Below are 18936 nucleotides of genomic sequence, written 5' to 3'. Positions count from 1 at the left end.
CTGTTCCAAAGGCCAAGGAAGCTCCCTCTTCCAGAAACTGCTCAAAGGTTTCGCTGACTTCAGAGGGATGGAGGAGGAGGGAGAAAGGAGGGGAGGCCTCTGAGAGGGGAAGCTTCTGCTGAGCCTGCAGGCTACCCAGCCCCTCCCTGGTTCCTCATTACTGAGGTCCTTGGGCATGAAATGTCTTTTTATCTGAAGGCCAAGAAGAACCCAGGGCTGTGTTAATGACCAGCCTGCACCAGGGCAAGGCCTGAAACAGGAGGCTGCCTCTCTTTACCTTGAAATCCTGTCGGCACTTTTCTGCTGTACTGATGTCCTGTTTTTGCAGAACTTGTCTCAACTGCCTTAGTCCTGTCCTCTCAGTTGGACCCTGAAGAGGCCTCAAGAGGAGAGAAGTTAGGGCGGCAAGGAGAAAGCATCTAGTATGTCTGAGGAGCTCACCTACTGGGTCTGGGAAACTGAGGAGGGCTGGACAACATTCAGTTTCAATGACTCCCAGACCCGCAGGGATGACAAACATTTCACATAAATATCACTGCAATAAGAAAGATGGTCAAGCAGAGATGCACCCGATGAATTAGGAAACTTATATTGTTTCATCTTTATATGGATTCTGACAATAGCTTGATGAAATAGAAGGCAGAGTCCACTGTGCCTGTTTTATAAACAAAAAAAAGCATGGGCCAAAGAAGTTCATGAATCTGTTCCAAATTACATTTATAAAGCAGTGTGGATGGGACTCTAATCCATGTCTCTGTGACTCCAAATCAACAACCAGCAAAAAAGGTAATTTTTAAAATGTGTGTGCTGTTGGCCCCTTGAGGGCCTCATAAATTATGTCTGGAGAATGTCAGGGGGGGCAGAACTTTGAGCTGGGTTTTGAAGTAGGAGTGGGAATTTCTGTTCCTTTTATTATTGTTATTATTATTCTTTTTTTGAGGTGGGGGGATGGGTGTTGTTAGAGCATTGCACCCATGAGTTGGGTGCAAATGGGAAGGTGAAAGAGTATTTATCTCTCTTAATATTTATTAAAATGGTTAATGGTAGCCAGCAACTGGGGGAGGGTACCACAGATGAAGTGGAAAGTAAGTTAAGGGCCTTGAATGGTGGGATGAGGGGCTTTGATTTTCCCATAGACAACAGTAAGAGGTTTCTGAGCCAGGGAAGAACATGCCCTGGACACCCTTTAGGGGATGAGAATTGGGCCCCTGCAACAGTATGGATTCAGAGGAGAGGAGTGGGGTGCCAGCTGGGGTCAAACTGTTGCTGATAAAGAAATTAAGTGGAAGAAATGAGGGTGTCTGATGAGGCTCCTGGCTTGGGGGTGGATGCGAGGCTGCCTCCAGAGAAGAAGAGCTCCAAGCCAGGAAGCCTAGAGGCGAGGGTGGTCCTCGTATCGCGGGAAGAGGGCACAGGCTGGCAGAGCCCCCAAGCACAAGGAGGCCATGCTGTGGCCATTCTTACCAAGCGCGGCTGGCAGCCCCTGCGTTCTGAACCTCAAGCCTCATTGAGAGGTTATTAATAGGGAGTTTGTCTGGTGTCAGAGCGCAGACATAAACTGCATTAGCATTACCCCATAATCTTATTTAGTAAATGCTCATGCCGCTCCGTCTCCTGTAATTGCATTGGGAAGATGCAATATTTATGAAAGGGGAGAAGGGGATGTCACTGCTCATCTTGGTGCTGCAGTAAAAGTCCCGGGATGTACGGTGTGGGCAGCCGAGGCCTGGCCCGGGCTTGTGGGAGTGGGCAGCATGGGTGCCTAGGTCTCCCGGGGTGGCCCACCAAGCCTGCCCCCAGCGCGGAGCTTCCCATCCCCACCATCTCTCCCTGGCCTCAGGCAGCAGGGCGTTGTGGATGGAGGCAGCCACTGCTCCCCTTAGCGTACTCCTCCAGAAGGTCCTGGTCACTGCCCTGCCGGATGCACTGAGCCCTTCTGCTGGGTGCAAGGCTCCCAGATTTGGCTCACTCCCACCCCTAGCTGGATATCCAGGGACCTTACCTTTGTTGCGTAAGCTGGGTGATCTGTCAAAGCTCAGCAGGCAGCAGTGGAAGGCAGCAGCAGGTGGGAGTCCTGGCTGGAGCAGGGGTCCTGGCTGGGGCAGGGTCTCCGTGGCAGTGCTGGCCACTGGATGATACCCAACAACGGCTGCAGCCCTAGGTTCCCAGGGTGGTGGCTCTCTTCTGCTCTCCTAGGATCCCCATGGCTCAGTCCCTAGGACACCCGCCCCACACCCAGTCCCAGGTCTTCTGTTTCTGGGTGGAGGAGGCAAGGGTGCCAACTTGCCCCAAGGTACTCAGAAGCATGGCTGTGTGCCCCCCACCCCTGAACACCCAGTCCCCACAGCTCTTGGGTGGAGCAAGACAAGGAAGTCTTGCTGGTGTGCTGGAGCACCAGCTGGTGGGTGTGTATGAGTGCTGAGGGGGGAGCTGGGACTCTGGTCGGCCACCCCACCCCCACCCCCACCTCCTGCACATGCAGGAGACACAGAGCCGTGCTTCCGGCCTGGCCGTGGGAGTCCCAGGCCTAGGGCAGAGGAGTCATTTCCCAGCCACACCTGGGGGAGCTTCTTGTGGTCAGGGCACTGTGAGTCAGACCTCAAAAAGCTGCGTGTGAGCACTGGATCGGCCGAGATGCAGAGCATGTCAGGGTAGGAGAAGAACAGAACAAAAAGATGCCTGTGCTTGGAAACCATTGTCCAGAAAGATGGGGAATGGAGAGGGGAGCAGAAGTGCAGGTTCAGGAACCACACTGTCAATTGCTGGTGGTGGGGATTCCGGTGGCGGTGTCTGATTCCCAGTGAGGCTGCTGTGGAAATCCAGGATGAGAGGAAGGCAGGTCCCTAGGCAGGCGCTTCCAGCTGCTGGCCTTGGGGTCGGTGTGGCCCCCGGCAGTGGGAGCTGGGTGTCCTTACAAACCCCATTCACACCTCACTCTCACAGAGCCCCACACTCTACCCTTAAACCACGTTCACACACACATGGCCAGCACTGCACTCACTGTGGGTGGCTCACAGCTCTCCCTGCTCTTGCACACTCACCCACTCACTCACCCCACGCTCACACAGACTACACACACCTCCCTCACTAAGGCATCCAGCTGGTCTCATCTCCAGTGGCAGGTTCACCTCCCTCCCCCTCCTGCCCTCACTTCAGGGCCGAAGGGGCACGAACGGAAGGCAGCTGAGAACCAGGGAGAAGGGTGGGCAGAGGAGGGCCGAGGCCCCTCCCTGTGTCAGCCCCCTCGCCGCTATCCCATTAATCAGAGCTTCACAGTCCAGTTGCGGATCCCCGGCGCCCAGTGCCCCACGTAGCCCACGGGACAATGGGATTATTTCCGGGGGGAGAGGCTGCCTCGGGCAGGGGCTCAGGCGGCGGTGCCTCCTTTCCTCAATCCGTCCCTCGGCACCCAACCAGCGCCTGCGGCGGCCGGGGCGGGTGGCAGAGCGGACGCGGGTGGCGCGGGTGGCAGGGCGTGGCCGGCCTAATTCAATTAGCTGGGTCGCCGCCCCCTCCCCGCAACTCTGGGCCGGCTGGGGCTCAGCTTTGGGCAGCTGCTCTTTGTGCTGGGAGCCCATGCATATGGATACAGTCCCTCCGCCTTTGACACCCCCCCCCCCTTTCTGGCACCTGCGGCTCCGTACCCCGCCCGCCCTGAGAGAAGGAGACCTTGGCCTCCCCAGAAAAGTTGGGAAACAGTTGGCTGCTGGTGGGCCGAAAGTGGCCAGCAGCGGTGCGTGAAGGGAGCGAGGTGGGTTTTACCTGAGCAGGAGGGTCTGCGAGGAAGAGAGTGTACCTGTAGGTTTGTAGCCTCTGTGCAAACCTGCGTGTGTGCAAAGGGAGAGGTTTGGTTTGGTTTTGAATCTGTGTGGAGGATGTCTGAGTGTGGTTGAGTGTGTCTGTGGGCACCAGTGTACGAATGCGCAAAGGAGGCTTTGCGAGCATCTGTGGGGATTGCACACAGGAGTGTCTGCGTTTTGTGTGCAAGGGTTAGTGTGGGTCTGTGAGTCTGGGCGCCAGAGGGTGTTGTACCTGCACCAAGGCTGTATCTGGAAAGCCTCGGGCGTGCAGTGTCTGTAGGTGACCACTGGTGTATATGCAGGGGTCCGGGTGCAGGCAGGACAGTGTGAAACACATTTCCCCCGCCATCACCACGACCACCCGAGCAGCAGCAGCTAACCCTAGCTGCTCCCAGGCCGAATTCAAGGCCCCTCACCCCGCCCCGTGTTTTTCTGATGGAGGAGGAGCTTGGCGAGTTAATTTCAAACCCGAACTCCAGCTCAACTCATTTATTCGGAGGAAACTTCCCGAACCCACCAGGCTGGCGCAGAGGCTGTGGCCGGGCGGCCAGACCCTCTCATTGGCGGCGGGGTTCCAGCCGGCCAGGCTTTCCTTTGCCAGGAACATCGCGGTCGCAGTTCCGCGGACGCCTGCAGCTTCCAACGTGCCCTGAGCGCTCTCAAAATTACCAGACCTGTCCATGAGAAGGCAGCCCGAGCTCCTAGGGGCGACCGCGAGACCTTCAACCCGGCTTCCCGGCCGCAGCCCGGGATTGAGCCCCCTGGGAGTCTGGGTTTCCTGGGCTTGGAGGTCTCCATCCGCCCCTCCTCTGAGGCCAAATCTCTGCTTCTGGAGGGGCGAGGAATTGAGGCGAGAAGTCTGGGTAGATACGGCTGCCGCAGCAGGTTCATGGCCCAGCAGGAAAGCTGGCCTCATTCTCTGATTGCCTGCGGAGATGGAGCAAGAGACCAGCGCACCCGTGGATCCCCAAGGGAGCCTGCCAGCCCCACGCTGAAGGCGGTGATGGTCCTCAGAGGGCTGACGTGCATCAGGCTAGTGCTCTCCCTGCTCCCGCTCCCTCCCAGGCACCTCGGCTGAGGGCCTGGCTAAGGGGGTGCCCTCCACCACAGGAAATTCCTCAGATCCAGCAGGACACCTGGTCATTGAATACGGCCAAAGGTAGAGGCCAAGGGTGGGGGAGGCTGGCATGTTCCTGGGGCCCTGGGTCCTAGTTACTGGGACCCACTAGTGGGAAGCCCTCCTGGGCTGTGCCCGTGGAGCCCTCCTTTCGGGGGATGGCAGGGCCATAAAGATCTATCTTGCTCTGAACTTTCTCTCAGCTCACCCCCCCGCCCCACCTCACCCCACTCCACTCCACCCTTTGCTCCTGAGAGGAGACCTAGCATGGAAGACACACCCAGTCAAGGGCATCAGTGCTAGATGATGAGATCTGAGGGTCTCTGGGCCTCCCTTGGGAGGGAGTTGGTCAGAGAGAGCTGAGGCCCTAGCTCAGTGCCCAGAGGTGATGGGGTCAACAGCTTCCTTTTAGTCAGAAGCTGAGGGGGAGGCCTAGAAGGGAGGGCCTGAACATAAGGACCCCATTGCTCAAGCAGGATTTGGGTTGGGGGTAGGAGGAGGAGAAAGGTGCTGGCCCCTAAATCAGGTAACAGCTGAGATGTGCCCTACATCAGGGAAGGTCTGTCCCCTGTCCCTCTGTCTTTGACCCATTTGGGGTCCCTCCACTGATGGGAAAAATGTGTGCCTGTCCTTCCACGTTGGAGAGATCCTCGGGCTTTGCTCTGTAAGCACCATCCCGGCGCTGGCCCTGGACAACTCCCACTGCCTGCCCTGAAGAATCACTGCATTGTGTGGCTGGACCCAGCCTGACCTGCTCACTCCCTCCTCCTCCATCCTAAGTTCCCAGAAAAAACACTACCTCCCCCACCCCCTCACCCCCAGGTTCCTCAGAGGTGAAGTGCCCTTTACTGGGTTTCTAAGTCCCTGAGTCACCAGCTTCACCTGCCTCCTCCATGGATGGGGACATTTTTCTGCCCCTTTCCTGAGGCAGGTAAGCAAGGCAGAAGGGGTACCTTTGGTACTAGGAATCCAGACCCCAATGGCCCCCCTGGTCTGCTTTGTGTTACATGTCCCCTTACATATTTCTCAGCCTGTTCCATCCTTTCCCTTCAAAATGCCTATTGGGCATACCCTGTCTCCCGCTGCCCGCCCCCACAGGCCCATATGTGGCTATTTCCCCGACAATTACACTAGAAAATAAGAAGCTCCTCCCACAGGTGTACACAAACCATCAGCAGCACATATCATTATTACACTCACACTGTCACACAGTAGATGAAGGATACTCTCGCCCTGTAGTATGTGCCCATTACAGAGGAACAGTTACAGAAACACACTCTTAGCCTGTTACGGAAAACACACATTCACTTGCATTCTCACTGACGTACATCCTTACACAGACAAATCCAGTTTGTAAAAATGACCCAGACTCCCTTCCTCTCTCCCAGCACCCTTACTGATTTGTGTTTTGCTTGCAGTTATATACCAATAGCCTAACACAGTACTATCCCAACAGTCTAACACTGATACATAATAGACACTTAATACATACTTGTTGGGTAAATTAACAAAATCAGTCCTCAAAGACATGCCCGGTATGTCTGCACAGCTACCCTCACTGTCATGCACTTTCACATGCAGCTTTCCCCTCATGGATGCACAGTCCCACAAACACAAAGTAATTAAATTACCACAAACACCCCTAAGCTAAAGGACAACCCCTGGCCCAGGGGTCTCTCCCAGAGCGGGGAGGGAGCCGGGTGGGATCCAAAGAGGCCTCCCCCTGTGGCTGAGCCCTCCCTTTTCTCTTCCCCCTGCCCCAGCCTCAGCCCCAGCTGCTCCCCTTTTAATTGGAGGTACTTCTTTATCCTGCAGGCAAGGGGAGGGGGGCCGGGATGGCGCTGGGGTTGGGATGGTGTTACCAGGTGGCCTCAGGGCTCAAACTCACCTAGATGTGTGCAGGATACTCCTGCAAGGCAAGAACCACGATTGCCAAGTTTGGTGTTGAGGAAGCAGCTTGTAATGAGTGGAGTTGGAAAAGCAGCATTTGAGCCAGTCTCTGTCCCTTTCCGGGTTTCTGTGAGTCAGTTTTCTCATCTGTAAAATGGTGATAACAAAAGCCATACCACAAGATTATTGGAAGATGAAATGAGATAATTACTGTGACTGAAGGTGCCTAGGACATTACTTGTGCTTTGTGGGTCCTGCTTTCTTTCCCGCCCTGCCTCTTTCCTAGCAGGGCTACTCTGCAAAGCATGAAAAAGCACCGTGGAAACACCTCCACCGAAGCTGCACTGACTATAAGCTCTGTGTGAGTCTCCTCCCCCATTTCAGAAAACTTTCCAACCTGCAGCACTGCGCTCAGGTAACACTGCTTCCGGGAGGTAAGGGGGCAGAGCCCAGCGAATCCTCACCCTTTTGTCTCATCTTCCTAGGCAGAGATGGGACTGAGAGAGTAACCCTGGCCCCTCAGCAGCTATCCCAGTGGGAGACAAAGGCTGAGGTTAAAGTGGACTCAAAAACTCCAGCTGTGGGGAGGCCAGCACCTCAGAACTAGATTGGGATAAAAGTTGACTCATAAGCAAGAGAGGTGAGTGGGAAGCACTGAAAACATCAGGCAGGCAGGCAGCTGTGAGGGCAGGGGAAAGTTAGGACATCCCTGGCTTGTTGGGTTTTGATGAGAAGAGCACCCTGACAGTCTTAGTGGGCCACTAGGCGGCTGTGACCTCTGCCACCCTAGGCTGGGCCAGCAAGGGCGAGGTCTCCTCCCAGGTACTCTGGACAACTGGTGCCAGACCTGAGGAGGTGAGTGAGGCAGATGCCCAAAGGGATGAAACAGGCAGGGTTGGAATGTCATAGGGGCTGGAAAAGTCCATCTGGAGGAAGAAGAAAGGAGGAAGAAGAGTGTGAGGAACACTCACAGGGTTTCCAGCATGGGCCAGAAAGTGGCAAAGAGAAGTTGTTCTGAGGGTTACCTAGAAAGGCAGGGTTTTAATTGCAGCGGGCAGAACTGTGGTTAGACTCAAATGTGACTTCCTGACTAACAGGAGCAAGGCAACTGGGACCCAGCCTCCAAGGAAGCTGAAACACCCCTCCCCATCATTTTCAGCCTTATACAGAGAAAATAGTTCAGATTTGGGGGTTCCCAATCAATCCTCTTCTGTGTGTGGGACTTCGGGAGAGTTTGTTCATCTCACCAAGTCTTAGTTTTTGTTTCCTTTTTTAAAAAAAAATAGACTTCCCTGGTGGTGCAGTGGTTAAGAATCCGCCTGCCAATTCAGGGGACACAGGTTTGAGCCCTGGTCCGGGAAGATCCCATGTGCCACGAAGCAACTAAGCCCATGCACCACAACTACTGAACCCACATGCCTAGAGCCCATGCTCCGCAACAAGAGAAGCCACCGCAATGAGAAGCCCGCACACCGCAGCGAAGAGTAGCCCCTACTTGCTGCAACTAGAAAAAGTCTGTGAGCAGCAATGAAGACCCAATGCAGCCAATAAATAAATAAATAAATGTATTTTAAAAAAGAACTTCAAAAAATTTTAAAAATTAAAATAAAAATTAAAAAATGAGATATAATTCTTGTACCATAATATTAAGCCCTTTAAATCATACAATTCAGTGGTTTTTTAGTATATTCACAAAGTTGTGCAACCATCACCACTATCTAATTCTAGAATATTTCCATCACTACAAAAAGATCTGCAAACAGTAAATGCTGGAGAGGGTGTGGAGAAAAGGGAACCCTTTTGCACTGTTGGTGGGAATGTAAATTGATATAGCCACTGTGGAGAACAGTATGGAGGTTCCTTTAAAAAACTAAAAATAGAATTACCATATGACCCAGCAATCCCACTACTGAGCATATGCCCTGAGAAAACCAGAATTCAAAAGGACACATGTACCACAATGTTCATTGCAACACTATTTACAATAGCCAGGACATGGAAACAAGCTAAATGTCCGATGATAGATGAATGGATAAAGAAGATGTGGTACATATATACAATGGAATATTACTCAGCCATAAAAAGAAACGAAATTGGGTCATTTGTAGAGATGTGGATGGACATAGAGTCTGTCATACAGAGTGAAGTAAGCCAGAAAGAGAAAAACAAATATCATATATTAATGCATATATGTGGAATCTAGAAAAATGGTACAGATGAACCTATTTGTAGGGAAGGAATAGAGACGTAGATGTAGAGAACAGACATGTGGACGTGGGGGGAAGGGGAGGGTGGGACAAACTGGGAGATCAGGTTTGATATAAATATACTACCATGTGTAAAATAGATAGCTAGTTGGAACCTGCTGTATAGCACAGGGAGCTCAGCTCGGTGCTCTGTGACAAACTAGATGGGTGGGATTGGGGGGGTGGGAGGGAGGTCCAAGAGGGAGGGGATATATGTATACATATAGCTGATTCACTTCATTGTACACCAGAAACTAACACAACACTGAAGAGCAATTTTACTCCAATTAAAAAAAAAGAAAGAAAGAAAGAAACTTTGTATGCTTTTGCAGTCAATTCCCACTCCCCCGACCCCACTGCCAGCTCCTGGCAACCACTAATCTACTTTCTGCTTCTATGGATTTGCCTGTCCTGGATGGTTCATATAAATGGCATCATACAACATGTGGCCTTTTTGTGCCTGGCTTCTTTCACTTAACATGATGTTTTCTAGGATTTTCTGTATTGTAGCAGGATTTACTTTTTATTCTTTTTTATGGTTGAATAACATTCCATTGTATGGATATACCACATTTTACTTATCCATTCATCAGATGATGGACATCTGAGTTGTTTCCACTTTTTGGCCATTATGAATAATACTGCTATGAACATTCATTCTGTTTTCTTAATTATTTAAAAATGAGGATGTTTCTATTAACTTCACAGGATTGTTGTGAGTCTTAAATAAGATCGGTGTGGTGCCTGGCACACAGTAGTTTCTCAGTAAAACATTTATGTTTATCTCTGCTTTAGTTCCCTCAAGATAAGAGGCAAGAAAGAGACTCATTCAGGCACAAACAACTTCCAAAAAAGTTCTGGAACGTCCTGTGTAGAAGTATAGTACCCTCCTGATTGGGTGGATAGAGAGGAGAGAACTGGCAAGGGAGCAGAGTTCTCTCTCATGTTTCTGCTTAGTGTTTACAAACAACCACCAACTTCATATCTGGCTTTGTCTTGAGTGGGCCTTTGTCCACCTGCCTGGAGCCCAGGCAAGGTTTTTCCCATAGAGATGTGCCTCCAACCAGCAGCCAGGCTTCCAGGCCAACCCATAAAAGCAAGTTGAATCCAGCTCCTCCATCTTGATCAAGTCACTTAGCCTCGCTGAAATGTGGTTTCCTTGAATCCATAAAACGGGAATAATACTCATCTTGAAGAGCTGGTGTAGAGTTTATAGCGTTTTCTGTAACACTTACCACCATCTGGCTTATTGTATTTGCTTCTTTGTTTCTTGTATTCCATTCTGTGGAATGTAAACTCCATGAGGACAGGAACTTTGTTTTGTTCACCGCTGTTTTCCCAGTGCCAAGAACAGTGACTGACACATAGTAGGCACTCAATAAAATATTTGTTGAATAAGGAGGTTCTTTCATTCATTATTTACCCAAGATGAGTATATTTTGTGGGCTGTACTCCACAGGGGGGAACAGAGATGAGTAAGCCATTCCCTGCCTCCAAGGAGATCTCTTCAGGTTAAAGTAACAGACATGGCCAAAGCAAATAGATTGCAATGAGATGTGTTAAGTAGAATGTGAGCCTCCACATTCTAGCATCTTGTCTGATAGAGACAGTCCCTCCCTGAAGGCCTGTTGAATCTGAAATAGACCAGAAATAGATCCTAAGTGATCCAACCTGTGCCCTTACCAGGGCTTGGCTCCTGGGAGGGAGCAGACCTTTCTCTACTAGAGAGGAGGAAGAGGGGAAGCAGAAAAAGGGAGTTTCCTTCTTCTCTCCTGGGCTCTAAGCCAGTCAGCCACAGGCAAAACTTTGAAAAGGCCTAAGTTTGTCCTAGATGTACTTCCCTGATCTTGGTCCCACCATACCCAGCCCTCACTGTTTTAAGCCCCTAGGCCTCCCTTCCAAGATTCCAAAAGTAAGAAAATAACTCCTTCCCCTCACTATAATCCAAAGGTTTCTTGCTTGGAATAGCCAGCCCTGGGCTAGTTGCTAGGCGAAAGCAATCTGATTGAATTCATTCACATACTGTGGGAACTGCTTCTTGAAGCTTCTGTCTATTTAAAAGGAAAGGGGGTGTCTTGATGCCTGGGCACCACAGCAGCAGGCCCCAAGCCAACTCCCTTGACTTGTGCCTGTCTTTCAGGAAGTCTTCCCTCCCTCAGTTTCTCTAAACTGGCAGAGCTGGGGTTGTTGCTGACTTTTTCAACAACATATAGCCAGTTGTTCAGAGGCCTGTGTTTTAAAAGACAAGCCTGAACTCACCTTCCCGCCTCAGGGGCCTGGGCTCCATACCCGGGGAGTAGACAGTCTTCTACTTTCTAACAAGCCGGACTGCAAGTTTGGAGTAAATCCTCTGGTTGACAGACAGGTGCTTCCCAGCTGAGCCCTTGGGGTGATTCTCCAGTAGCGCTGGGATGCCCCTTCCCCAGAGGCCTGGTGAGCTGGCCCCTTTGGCCCAATTCTAAGCAAGCGGGCGGCTCCTGCCAGGCTGGGAAGAGGACTCTGACCTCCGCCTCCTTGGGGCCATCTGTCTATCGGTCTCTGGGAATGCCGGCCTCCTCTTCTTTTTCTTTCTCCTCTTAAGCCTCTGGTTGGCCTTTTCTCTCTCTTCCTGAACTACTTCTCTGAGCCTCTGTCTCAGTCCCTCCGTCTCGGGCTCCTACATCTGTCTCGGCTCCAGGCCTCCCTCTCCTGTTCTCCGCCCCTCCCCCGCGCTGTCATTCACCCCGCTCCTCTTCGCGCACAGCCAATGGAGAGACCCGGCCGAAACGGCGAGGCTCGCTCGCACCGGGCTTTTTCGCCCGGTGATTGATGTCCCAGAGTCAACAGCTAGCGAGCAGCCGGAGAGGGGAAGGAGCAGCCGGAGAGGGGAAGAATACGGCGCCCCCTCTCTCCTTCCCCTCCCCCCTACTTTAGCCCCTCTGCGCACTTCGCCTCCAAGTCTCGGCGCAGCCAGGAGCCGCTGCTGCCTCCGCGCCTCCGCGCCGCTGCGCGCTGCCCCCGAGCCAAGCACAGCGAGTGCCACCGCCGAGGCGCCCCCCACCGCAGGGCCGGGGTCGGGGGCCAGCATGGAGCACCTGGGTCCGCACCATCTCCACCCAGGCCACGCAGAGCCCATCAGCTTTGGCATCGACCAGATCCTCAACAGCCCGGACCAGGGCAGCTGCATGGGGCCCTCCTCTCGCCTCCAGGACGGAGAATACGGCCTTGGCTGTTTGGTTGGAGGCGCCTACCCTTACGGCGGTGGGGGCCCCGCGGCCGGGGCGGGGGCCGGGGGCGCGGGGGCCTATGGCGCTGGAGGCCCGAGCGGCCCCGGTGGCCCGGCGGGCGGCGGCGGCGGCGGCGCCTGCAGCATGGGCCCGCTGGCCGGCTCCTACAACGTGAACATGGCCTTGGCGGGCGGCCCCGGTCCCGGCGGCGGCGGCGGCGGGGGGGGCGCGCTGAGCGCTGCGGGGGTGATACGAGTGCCCGCGCACAGGCCGCTAGCTGGAGCTGTGGCCCACCCTCAACCTCTGGCTACCGGTTTGCCCACCGTGCCCTCCGTGCCTGCCGTGCCGGGCGTCAACAACCTCACCGGCCTCACCTTTCCCTGGATGGAGAGTAACCGCAGATACACAAAGGACAGGTTCACAGGTGAGTCCGGCCCGCGCGCGCCCCGCCTGGCCGCGGTCCCGGCTCTCCTCTACCCCCTCGCTCCTGCCCCGTGGCTCCCCGCAGCCCCCTCTGTGCGCCAGCTCTCCCAGCTCTTCTTGGTGCCTCCCCCAAGTTCAGCCTCCCGCCACCTCTCTAAGCTCGCGGAATCGACTTGCTGGAAGAGTTCTCCCAGCCTGGGCCCCTCTCCGTCTCTCCCACAGGACCCCTGCTCTGAGACGCTCTCCCTGATCCCCTCTCGGAGTCCCTGGGCCCGGTCAGGCGGAGGGAAGGGGGATGTAGCTTCGGGACTACTACCTTCCGCCGGCATTTGGGGCTCGGGTATCTCGGAGAAAGGGGCGCAATGTGAACAAACTGTTTCTTCCGTCCCGGCAGACATTCTCTGGCCGAGGCGGCGAGCCCCAGAATCAGACGCAAGGAAAACAGGTTCCCCACCTCCCTTCCCCTACACACACACACACACACACACACACACACACACACACACACTTCGCGCTCCGTGGTCCAGTGCCCGTTGCGCTGCCGAACCTGGTAGAGGTTCCGAGCCGGAGTAAAGCAACAGAGCTGGCGGGCCCTTCTACCCGGACTGCAGGCTCCGTCCGGGTCAGTGGCAGCACGAGGCTGAGCCGCCCGCTTCATTTTCGTTCTGTCCCGGCTCGGCGTCCTCCCCTCTGGGCCCAGCCTTGTTTCCTCCGGCGTGAATAATGCACCGGCCAGGCCCGTGATCGATCGGCAGCCGAAAGAACTCCTGGGACGATTACGCACTCGGCGGCGGCCGCCTGCCGCCCTCTCAGCTGCCTGCTCCGCGCCTTGCTCCGCGCCTTCCTCCGCTTGCCTCGGCTCCCTCCGCTCCCGCTTCCGCTCACGGCACTCGGCTCTCGCTCCTGCGCGGGCCCCTTTCCCCGGCCTCACTTCCCGCCGCCCTTAGCGTTCCCTGGATCCGAGACTACGATCCTCCCGCCGGACCAGGCCCCCAAGCCCGCTGGGAAGCAGCCACGAGTTGAGCCTGAGTTCCTGGCCGGGCCTTAGACAGAGGAAGCAGGAGGCATAGGCGGCTGCCGACCGACCACGACGTGGGGCTCCCATGGGGCTCGGGCTCCAGGGCCCAATGGTGGAAGGGGAATAGGCAGTTAAGAGCTAGACCCTGGGCTAAGCCCCTGTTCCAGCCTTGGGTCTGACCCTTGGGTCCTCGGCCCAGACCCTAGGTCTGTGGCAAACTGGGGTGGAGGGAGGTAGAAGAGCCATTCTGCTCTGGGCCTCCGAAGGGGCCCCAGTGCCCCAACGCAAGTCCTCTCAGGCCTGGGGAGGCAGGGCCTAGTGCCCCATCCCACTCCCCCACCCAGGCCAGGCTGGTCTTAAAAGACTCTGATGGAACACCCCCCCCCCCCAATCCTGGAACCCACTGGGCCTGGGTCTCTGGCGAAAAGATACTCCACGTAGCCTACCTAGGGGAGCCACAGCCTGCCGTAATCTTGCTTCAGGCCTAAAGAAGGTTCTGAGGGAGTATATGGCTGTCACCTTATGCATCTGCCTTTGTGCCTGTGCTTGTCTGGGTGTCAGCTTGTCTGGGTGTATAGATCTATAATTTGCCCCTGTTGTATGTGATGTGTCTGTGTATGTTGCTGTGTGATAGAGGCCTCAGGTCAGGACCCAGGATTCAGGGCCTTGACCAAGAATAGCCTCTTACCGTTGGGCAGCTTCCCTGAGGCTGGAGACCTGAGGCTATGGGGGGGACTGCGACCTTTAGCTCGCCTCAGATGTGCCCCTCAAGGAGACTGCGGCTGTGTCTGACGGGGCACGTGGGAGCCCAGGGCTAGGGAGGCCTCCGTGGTGGCGGCAGTGGCGTCGGCCTGGCGGGCGGGGTGGGGGGCCATTTCACGCCGCGGGCTTGGAGCTGAGGGCTGACGGGAGGACCACAGCCCTTCTCTTGGGGTCTAGCCGCTGCGCTCGCTGACTCGCGGGGTGTCGGGCCTGGGACGCCTCCTGACGCTCTGCCGCTTGCCTCTGCCGTCTGTCTGTCTCCCGCTCCAGTGGCCCTCTCACCCTTCACTGTAACACGCCGTATAGGTCACCCCTATCAGAATCGGACGCCCCCCAAGAAGAAGAAGCCGCGCACGTCCTTCACGCGCCTGCAGATCTGCGAGCTAGAGAAGCGCTTCCACCGCCAGAAGTACCTGGCCTCGGCCGAGCGCGCCGCCCTGGCCAAGGCGCTCAAAATGACCGACGCGCAAGTCAAAACCTGGTTCCAGAACCGGCGTACAAAGTGGAGGTAAGCGCGCTGGGCGGGCGCGGCCGTGGGTGGCGCAGTCCCCGGCTCCGGGCCTCTCTTGGGGCGTTCATACTCCCATGCTCGCCACTTTCCTATGGCTCTGGTTCGGAGGAGCGCGCTGCTCTGCTAGGCTCGCGGGGAGCGGAAAGCCACCGTGGCCGATGACGGGACGGGGCCGGAGAGCCCCAGCTGTTTTTCTTTCCGGCTTTCTGGCCTCGGGGAGCACACTCAGTGCGGGTGTAGACGCGGCTGGTCTCCGCCGCTGCTTGGGGAAACGTCCGGGTTCGAGCGCAGTCTACGCAGTCCAGGCTTCCGAGATCAGTGAGTCCTGAGGGACTTTTTGTTTGCGCAAACTTACGCGTACGGAGATGCCTCGTCTATCCCGGAGACCGGAGGTAGGATGGCAGGCGCCCTGTTTCTGCGCCCCAGCCGGGCTCCCGCTAGAGCATCTGGGACCCCATACCGTGGGCCTGGGCCCTGCTGACTCCCTCCTCCCCAGACGCCTGGCCTGGGCGCAGGGGGTCCCCTACCCGGGAAGGGGAAAATCAATTTGCGCCGGCTGCGTTGGGGTTTTTGAGGGTCCCACTGAAAGGGGGATCAATCAGGAGCAGATGGGTGTATGTGTGTGAGTGAGAGAGAAAGAGAGAAACATTTTCTCTTCTCTCGTCACACACCCACAACTACACTCATTTTTTCCCCCACACAGGCGCTTTCTCCGGTTGCACCCTCTTGCACCCCTGCACCTTCCCGCACATCTGGCCCGCATACTCGGTTCCACACAGCCGGGAGTTTCTTGCTAGCTCAGGCCTCAGTGGGGAGAGCGAGAGAGTCTGGGCGAAGTCCCCGGCGCCTGGCCGGGAGGGCCTGGGTCCGGAGGAAGGAATTGGAGTTTCTTTTTCTGAATGAAGGCTAGGAATCTGCCGCCGTGGCCACAAAGGAAGCCACTGCCCTGCGAGTCTGCTGCTCCCCCCACATTCCTGCTGCTGGGGAAGGGGTGGGAGGCATTGCTCCAGACCTCTGGAAAGCTAAGGAGGGAGCAAGGGCTGGGGGGGGGGGGGAGGGGGTGGACGTACTTGCATTCCCAAGGCCCACCGGGGCTGCAGCCTAGGGGAGGGGAGGGAGTCAGGCAAGCCCTTGGGGTCGGGGCACAGAGAAAAATAGAGAGTAGCAGGCAGAGAGAAACTGATACACAAGGGGGGGGGGCGGCGGCAAAGACAAACACCCCACCCAGGGAGAAAAGGAAAAAACAGTCAGCCTGAAGAAGTCTTATGTACAATAACGGAAAGCCATAGATGACTAAAACCTTCATTTTCATTTCAAACAAATTCCCTGAAATTCTGAGAGAAGGAAGAGAGTGGGGTGAGAGAAAACAAGAGAAAAAAAGACACAAAGTCTAAAGGAAGAGACATAGTTTGAAATGTGGGGAAGACGAGAGACAGAAAGACAGAGCGAAAAGGCTAGAAGGGGCGGCGAGGAGGCCGGCGTCCGCCGCTGAGAGAGGCCCTCGCCAGCTTCGCGCGGCTTCATCGATCGCCTACAAATTGCTTCTGGAGGCCCCGGGGACTCCCATTAGGTCTGTCCACCTTAGAGACAGACGTTTGATCTCAGTTGACGGGGTGGAGGGGAGGCATTAAATGGAATAAGTGAGTCATCGCCTCCCTGGACCGCCTCGGAGGAAGCCGGCCGGTCCGGCGGGAATCCCGGCAGGGCACAGGGCTCGGCGCAGGAGGTCAGAAGACTGGGAGAGGTTCGCAGAGGGAAGGGGGAGAAGAGAGGTCTGTCAGGGCAGCTCATATCCACTGGCCCTTGCCCCTGCCCTGGACTGGTGGGGAGGGTGAGGCCCCTCAGGCTTGGGAAGGTTCCTGGTCTTCCTGGGGTCTGGGGAGAGGCGAAATGCCATCCTAGCCCTGGCTGCGCCTTCCAGGCTGGTGAGGGTGTGGGCCCTGCCTGGAGCCGGGGAGCCCCAGCTGCTTGGGCCTAGCGGATTTCCCCCAGCTCCCCCAGGATACCCCCCAATCTACTTTTGGGGTTTCCAGTCTTTGTGGAGTCAGGACCCTCAAGATAAGCTAATGCATTCAAGGGGCCCAAGCAGAAATTGGGGGCTGCGAAGGGGAGCAGTGTTCGTTCAGGCTGTCTACCGGGAGCGCACCCGAAGCGTCGGTAACGGCTTGTCCCCGGTGCAGGCGGCAGACCGCGGAGGAACGTGAGGCCGAGAGGCAGCAGGCGAACCGCATCCTCCTGCAGCTGCAGCAAGAGGCCTTCCAGAAGAGCCTGGCGCAGCCGCTGCCCGCCGACCCGCTTTGCGTGCACAACTCCTCGCTCTTCGCCCTGCAGAACCTGCAGCCGTGGTCTGACGACTCGACCAAGATCACCAGCGTCACGTCCGTGGCGTCGGCCTGCGAGTGAGCCTGCCTGCTCCGCCCCGTGAGACCCGGGCCCAGACAAGGGTCGCGAGGCCTGAGAGCCGCGACTCTCGCCGCCCTCCTGCCGAAGACTGCGCGCAGCAGGGGAACGCCGTGCCCCTCCGCACCGGCCCGCGCTCTCGCGCCGACGCTGTTCTCTTTTTGGTGGAAAAGAAGAGAAGACCGTGCAAGAAAGGGACGCGCCGCCGCCTCCCAGATGCCTATGCGGTCCTGCGCCTGCTGGAACTGTTCGGAGTCCTCCGTTTGCGTCTCTTTTATTTTATTCTGATTTTTAACGTGGGACTGAGAGAGGCAGGAGAGGTGGAGGAAGAAGAGCTTCTGGGATCCCTAGAGGACAGCATGAGCTGTCATTTGAACTTGCCCTGGGGAGAGCACTCTGTTTTCCACTCCCCATCATACACGGACACCCACAGGCCCTCGCAGAGGTGATTTCACTGTTCCTCCTGGTGTCACCCCACAGTCACAGGGGACCTATGGCAGAGTGTTATGCACACACAGGGCCACAGCCTTCACACCCTTGACCCTTACTATCAGGGGTGACCCAGATTCATTCTGAACAGCATGGCACTTCTCACAAACACAAGGCCACGGTCACACTGTGACACATCGTCACACACACAGCAGCCACAACAGCGTCACTTGGCCTGCCAGACCCCCATCACATAGCCTAGCCGCACCCAGGTACGCACAGGCAGGCTTCCACACAAACTCAGCCTATTTCTCCAGATCCTGTTCGTTGGGGGCATTTAAGTTATGCACTTATAAGGTGTTTTCTGTGTAACCTTTTTATAAAGTGCTTGTGTAATTTATGTGAAAAAATAATAAAACCCTCCGGATCCGGAGTCAAGGCTGCCTGCTCCTTGCTGAGCCCAGCACCTTGCAGCTACTTGGGTTTGGTGTGAGCTGGTGCAGCCAGGGCAGCCCTTGGTACCTAAATTTGAGGGACATGTGGGGGCCAGGACCTACAGGCTCTGGAGAGAGGAAAGAAGGAGGGGAAGAAATGGAGAGAAGGCAGTGCTGAGGAAAGTTGGGAGAGCCAGGGTCTCCTGGGACAGCCAGTGCTAGAGATTTGTCTTTGGGTGTGAGAGTTATGCGTGTGCATTGTGTGTTTGTGATGGGTGTGGGCAATCAGGATTTCACTGATAATGAATGTTTGTAAGTGTTCAAGTATGTAATTTTGTTTGCAGTTGTGTGTGCTTATTCTGCTTAAGTTGCAAATCGAAACTACCGTTATACATACGAACTTGTAGTGGTGTGTGTGTGACCATGTATGAATGTGGCTTTTTGGATAGTTGTGTAATCACCCACCAGTGTCTGTGATTGTGAACGAATCATGTGGTAATGTTTGTGAAAGTACATATTAGTTTCTCATTGTGCATCTATTTTTGTGTTAAATGTGTGAATGTTTGTGATTGTGTATCATCTATAATCGTATGAATGCAATCATGTATGAGATGTGTTTTACTGTATATATTTGTGTGGGACCGTATATAATTGGGGGAGTGAATTAACGGGGAGTGTGGATCATTGTGGGTGACTGTCC

General features: G+C 55.4%; 1 protein-coding gene across 1 annotated transcript; it reads left to right on the top strand.

Moving 5' to 3' along the window:
- Positions 1-12118: 12118 nt before the first annotated feature.
- Positions 12119-17376, top strand: TLX1 (T cell leukemia homeobox 1). Its single transcript, XM_059900181.1, has 3 exons — positions 12119-12683; positions 14769-14970; positions 17154-17376. The coding sequence occupies exons 1-3, from the start codon at positions 12119-12121 to the stop codon at positions 17374-17376; spliced, it is 990 nt and encodes a 329-aa protein (XP_059756164.1).
- Positions 17377-18936: the final 1560 nt, after the last annotated feature.

The sequence above is a fragment of the Balaenoptera ricei genome, chromosome 16 (genome assembly GCF_028023285.1).
Source record: "Balaenoptera ricei isolate mBalRic1 chromosome 16, mBalRic1.hap2, whole genome shotgun sequence".
In the NCBI taxonomy this organism is placed as follows: Eukaryota; Metazoa; Chordata; class Mammalia; order Artiodactyla; family Balaenopteridae; genus Balaenoptera; species Balaenoptera ricei.
The sequence above is the reverse complement of the archived record's forward strand: the minus strand, read 5'-3'. Positions and strand labels throughout refer to the sequence as shown.